A 6365-nucleotide genomic window follows, 5' to 3' on the forward strand; every position below is an offset into this window, starting at 1 on the left:
AATTTTATGCTTAGTAAGTATTGGAAGGATTACAAGTTAAAACGAATCAAAGAGAGAAAGTTTATCGAAAGGGCATTTTGACGCCCAATTTGACGGACCGCAAAATAATTGATGGCCCGTCAAATGGTGGATCCTCCACCGTGAAATGGTCATAGAGAGGTCTGGCTGGTTGAGCCATTTGACGAATCGCAGAATGTTTGATGGTCCGTCAAAGTGGCCGTCAAAGTATGTCGGCGGGATTTTAAGTGAAGCTTTATATTTCGTTTTTCCCTATTTGGGTTCATTATTCCCCTGTTTCAGACCCCAAGGCTCTCCAAAACCCTATCCCCAATTTTATGTACTAATCAATATAAAACCCAAGAGGATCAAGAAATTCAAGTGCTAGAAAGCTTACTGGGGTTTGTAGAGTTCAAGAATTCCTTTGGTGTTGAAGTTGGAGGTTTCATTCTAGTGGAATAATTTGATCCAAGGCTTGATCTTGTGTGATTAAGGTAAGTTTTTACATCTATTGCATGTTGTTAAGGTTGTTTGATTGTTATACAATTTGGTTGAAGGAGGAAAATGAAAAGAGAGTTCAAATATGAATTTGAGGATATTTTGAACTATAAATTAACTTGAGTTATAATTTTTGGCATGTTATGAGTATAATCTTGTTATGAGTGGTAATAATGATGATGAGGAAGTGTTGTATACAAGTGTATATGGAGTTGTGTTGAAATTATTGTTATAGGTTGATCATGAAAAGAAGTATTGGGGTTGAATGAAGCATAACTTGAATGAAATCTCTTAATTATGGTATTGTTGATGATGTTATTGTTGATTGGGAGTAGTTTTGGAATTTGGTAGAAGTAGATAAAATAGGCGAAATGCTGCCCAATTTTTGCTGGCTCACAAATTACTCTAGTTTGAGCTTAAGAGTGTTTTTAAGACTTAACCTTAGTATGAATCCTCTTGAATATAGATTTGCGGGCTTGGGAGGAGAACGTTAAGTAACTAAGGAGACGTAAAGGTATGTTAAGGCTAATCCTTTCCTTCTTAAGGCATGATTCTATTATTGTGAACCTATACATAATATTCATAATGTCTTACACGATGACTCAATTCCTAGAAGTGCTAAAGCTCATAGTTCTTGATACTCTCATGATATCATTGATCTCATCCTACAATAGTCGATCCTCGGTGTCACAACATATATATATATATATATATATATATATATATATATAAATCTATGTTGTGACACCGAGCCTATATGGCCGGGTATGATATCTATTGCGCGCACACCACTGCAGTTGGGTATGGACAACACCGAGCCTATATGGCCGGGTATGGATAACACCGAGCCTTGTTATGGCCGGGTACGAGTGACACCGAGCCTATACGGCCGGGTATGGTATTATTATCATATTTATATGTATGAAATGCTTTTTCTTTAGAGAAAGGTTAAGTATGCATGACAGTCATCTTAAGAGGTATAGCGAGGTATAAAAGGGTTCTCCTTATCTTATGTTACCTTCATATTTTCATCATGTTACTACTCATGCTTTACATACTCAGTAAATTGTTCGTATCAAGCCTTAAATTCCCCACTTTGTTCATAAAAGTGTGTGTTCTTGCTTCTAGTTGGAGTTGTGGTGAATTTGGTCTTGAAGCAAGTTGTGTGAGTTGAAGTTCTTCAAGTATAAGGTATGTTCTTCATATTATTTCTTATGTTGAGTGGATTTGGAGGTTTAGTAAGTTTTAAAGTGAAGAGAATCACGGTAGAGAAATCATAAGGTGTTAAGTTGAAGTTGAAGGCTATGGATTGATTTTGAAAGGGAGTTTTAGATTGATGTAAGTTTAACTTGAATGTAATCTATTGTCTATGGTATTTTTGGTGTTGTTATTGATGTTTGGGAGTTGTTTTGAAGTTTGGTAGAAGTAGGTGATATAGGGGAAATGCTGCCTAAATTTTGTTAGCTCACTTATTAGTTTAGTTTGACCTTATAAGCATTTCAATGACTTAACTTTAGTATGAATAATCTTGAATGTAGATTTGCAAGCTTGGGAGGATAGACGTTGAGTGGTTAGGTGGACGACGAGGTATGTTAAGGCTATCCCTTTCCTTCTTATGGCATGATCCTATTGTTATGAACTTATACAAATGATATCCATGATGACTCCATTCTTAGAAACATTAGGAGCTTATGTTCTTGATCCTCTTATGATATTATTGATTATTGTCTCATGATTATTGATTTTGTTTATGATTGTTAATCTCATCTTATGATTATTGTTCCTTCAAGGTGAGATATGTTGATGATGTTAGTTCCATAACGGAAATCAGAGGTTTACCAACTTTACGTCACTCCAATAGAGTTGTAACGCTTCCTTGAGCTCTCATGCATGATTTATATATATATATATATATATATATATATATATATATATATATATATATATATAGCTATTTTCTAACACCGAGCCACGTTATAGTTGGCCGGGTTCGGCACCTATTGTGTACACCACTGCTTAGGCAATAAACCGGCCTATCAGGGGTACGAATAAGCCTATTTTGGCATGGGGTATTTTATATATATATATATATATATAAGGTTTTTTTCTTTAAACAGAAATCAATAGGGTATCTATATGACACCGAGCCTATCATAGCTTTATTATGTTGTTCTTCATGCCTTACATACTCAGTACATTATTAGTACTGACGTTCTTTTTTTGTGGATGCTGTGTTCATGCCCGCTGGTAGATATGGAGATGGTTCAGACCCTTAGGCTGCCTTCTCAGTGCTTGTACAGTAGCACTCTACTTGTTCCGGAGTTGTAGTTCCGCTTGGTATGATTCTTTTGTATACATATGGTCATGGCAGAGTCCTGACCCGTCCTTATTATGTTATGCACTCCAGTAGAGGCTCGTAGACAGATATGCATAGTTAGATGTCTTATGACCTTCTCGGTCCATATTTTGTTGTACCTTATCTTGATAGCCTTGTCGGCTTGCATCTTTGGGTTAAGCTTGATAACGAATATATATATATATATATATATATATATATATATATATATATATATATATATATATATATATATATATATATATATATCTTTCGGGCTTGTGTCCCTTACAGTTTATTATATCTAATAGTTAGTATCATAGCCCACTCAGCTATGATTATTTGATACATGTATGTCTGGAAGTGCTCGGTAGGTAGATCCGGGTGCTCGTCTTGGCCCTCCGGTTGGGTCGTGACACTTGGCATCCTACACAAAGCAATGTTAGTCTGCTGATCAATAATATTAGGAACATGATCAAATAATGTGCTTTGTGATTGCTCCTTCTCTTATTAAAATTGAGTCTGATAAAACTTAACAGCCTCAGCAGCTATTTGAACTTCATCCTCTAACCAGACACTATCACTTCCTTGAATTCTATTAATCAACAACTTTTTCCTTCTACCTTTGACTAGATTGTGAAAGAATCTAGTATTCCTGTCACCTTCAGCAAACCAATCTACGCTTGCTTTTTGCCTCCAATATTCCTCCTCATAATGCAAATATCATCTATATTAAGCTTGAGCACATTGGAGAACACATCTATTAGAAGTTGAAGGAATTTCTTCAAATAACTCTTCCTTTATTTTGACAATCTCCTCTCTGATAATCAACTGCTTGAAGATGTCACCACATGCTTCCCTGCTCCATCTTGACAAAACACCTTTTAGGCTTTTAAGATTGACTTTAACATTAATAAAAAGGTCAATATGCTTATAATTGATCCAATTCTGCTTGAGAGTATCAAGGAACGATTCATGATCTGTCTAGAATTTAAGAAACTTGAAAGGTCTTGGGACATTAGTTGACACTTCACCATAAGTACACAGAAGAGGTGCATGGTCAGAAACTGTCCTAGCCAAATGCTCAACTTCAATTTGACCAAACCAGTTCAGAAACTGAGAATTGACCAGCATTGTGTCAAGCCTTTCAAATATGCATTCATCAGCAGCTCTACCATTCCACCAAGTAAAAGGACTACCCTTGAAATTTACCACCTCCAATTCATAAGAGTTAATACAAAAAGCAAAGTCTTCTGCATTATTCATATCAACAGGTAAACCACCAATCTTTTCTTCTTGATTCAAAACAACATTGAAATCCCCACCAACCATCTAAGGTATAAAAAAAATATTGGCAAGGTTATAAATATTGTCCCACAATTCTAATCTATCTAAAGCATCACACTTAGCATATACCATAGTAGTAACAATAGCCTGATTAAACTCATGACAGAACAGTTTCAAAGTCACTTGTTGACTAGAGTTAAGTAACACCTCTACCTCAATGTTATCAGCAACAAAAATCCATTTTTTCCATTACAATTAGTAACTGCAGAGTGCATGTTCATCCTTCTCTTATATTGTTGAATTTGTTTAGACTGCTAGGAAGGCTCCAACAATGCTATTAGAAAGAATCTATGATGCCTATGAAGCATTTGTAGCCTCTGTCAATGCAAGAAACTTCATGATTTGGCCAACTATGGAAATAACAGGTGGTAATCCGATTTGTGCCGTCTCCTTAGACAGGTTCCATTATTGTCTATGGCATCCCTAATCTACTCTAAGGTCGAGGTCATCTCAATCTCACTGAAGCCGAATAACATTTCCTTATGGTCCCAATGTCCGGCTAACACCTCTATTAGTTCCGGACTGTCACGCCACGAACTATGGTCTGGGCGTAACACGACACTCGATGCATGATTGCATGTGACCGAGCGAACCACATGGCTTGCTGAATCATCATGAGGCATACATGAGTGAAAATATAACGTGAAGTGCATGATGAGCTTTTATAAAACATAGTAAGTCATAATATTAAACATAAGTACTTAGTTAAGTCATGAATGCGGACAATATCATAAATGAGCCAAACCGGCTAACCAACTCTTTAAGTCTAACATGACACTTGTCTTGTCTATGAAACCTCTAACATGAGTCTGAAACACGTAGCATACTTGCTGGGACAAGGCCCCTAGCATACCTTTAGATGCAAAACTAAATAAAGAAAGACAATGTATAAACCCCGAATGAGATGGGGCTCACCAATTAGCTGGTACGTGCAGATCCTAATGAGCAGAGGCGTCGTCCTGTAAATCCGTACCTGCATCGTGAAATGTAGGCCCCCGGGCAATAAAAGGGGACGTCAGCATATTGAATGTACTGGTATGTAAAGCAACTGAATGAAATAAATGTGGCATATGAAAGTAACATGATAAGGGCGGAAACTGAAACTGAAACCTAGTAATGAACATGAGTATCTGACACGAACGTGAATGCATATAAACATGAGTAAAAGCATTTTAAGTTGGGAGAGCATTAATATAACTGACATGTAACCACCACGTTAACACGTGGCTTCTGATCTCTGCCGGACCAGCTAAGCCATCTTATACCTTGCCAGGGTACAAGACATGAATGGATCCAAGTCCCTCAATGGGAAAAACATGAAGGAATCGTCCTAACTGGGCGGAGCGATCCTTATCCTACTGTGGCAAACGTAGTTTCAAGCTATCTGAGCCTTCTCGGTAATCTGTGCAACTTCCAAAAACATGAACATGATATAGTTGGCTAAGAATCCCATGATTTTCGTGAAATAACTTATAAACAACTTATAATCATGATTTCACGAAATAACTTGTAAATATGGTTTCATGAAATAACTTGTATTTAGCATGTATGTATCTTGAATCATGGCATGAAGATAATTATATAATACAATTGCATGAAAACTTGTAGACATGTAGGATATTCATGAAATAAGCATTTTTATTTAAAAACATGCATGCAAGAACCCATGGAATACGAAATATGGGTTTTCATGGATTACGGACAGATTCTCAATAATCAAAATGAAATATCAAGAACACAACAACGAGATTATATCACAAAGCTTAATATAATATAGTACATGGACCTAGGGTTATCATGAACATGGCTAGAACCCTAGTTTTTGGAGAACTTACATGAAATCATGGAAGAAGGGCGTGGGGAAGAACAATGATGTTCCCACACGTAGATAGAAACCTTACATACCTTAATCGCTCCAAAACTTGAATTAAAGACTTGAACTTTGAAGAAGAACTCCAAAAGCTAGAATCTTCATCTTTATGTGGGTTTTCTTGAAAACCCTAGGTTAGGAATGATGAATTCTTGATTAGTAATCAAGGGTACACGTTATAATTAACTTGGAATGACTTAGAATGGCTTACGTTAGAGTATCTTGAGTTTGGGAGAGAAGAACTTCGTCCTTAGGGTTTGGGAGAATGAAAAATGAGAACAAAATAAGAGCATACCCATTCTAAATGAGTTTTCTACC

General features: G+C 36.4%; 1 protein-coding gene across 1 annotated transcript; it reads right to left on the reverse strand.

Moving 5' to 3' along the window:
* Window positions 1-3340: 3340 nt before the first annotated feature.
* LOC132057860 (uncharacterized) lies at window positions 3341-4162 on the reverse strand. The gene is made up of 3 exons (XM_059450447.1): window positions 3831-4162; window positions 3587-3719; window positions 3341-3535 (listed from the first exon to the last, which is right to left on the reverse strand). The coding sequence occupies exons 1-3, from the start codon at window positions 4160-4162 to the stop codon at window positions 3341-3343; spliced, it is 660 nt and encodes a 219-aa protein (XP_059306430.1).
* Window positions 4163-6365: the final 2203 nt, after the last annotated feature.

This window comes from Lycium ferocissimum, chromosome 5 (assembly GCF_029784015.1).
Source record: "Lycium ferocissimum isolate CSIRO_LF1 chromosome 5, AGI_CSIRO_Lferr_CH_V1, whole genome shotgun sequence".
Lineage (NCBI taxonomy): Eukaryota > Viridiplantae > Streptophyta > Magnoliopsida > Solanales > Solanaceae > Lycium > Lycium ferocissimum.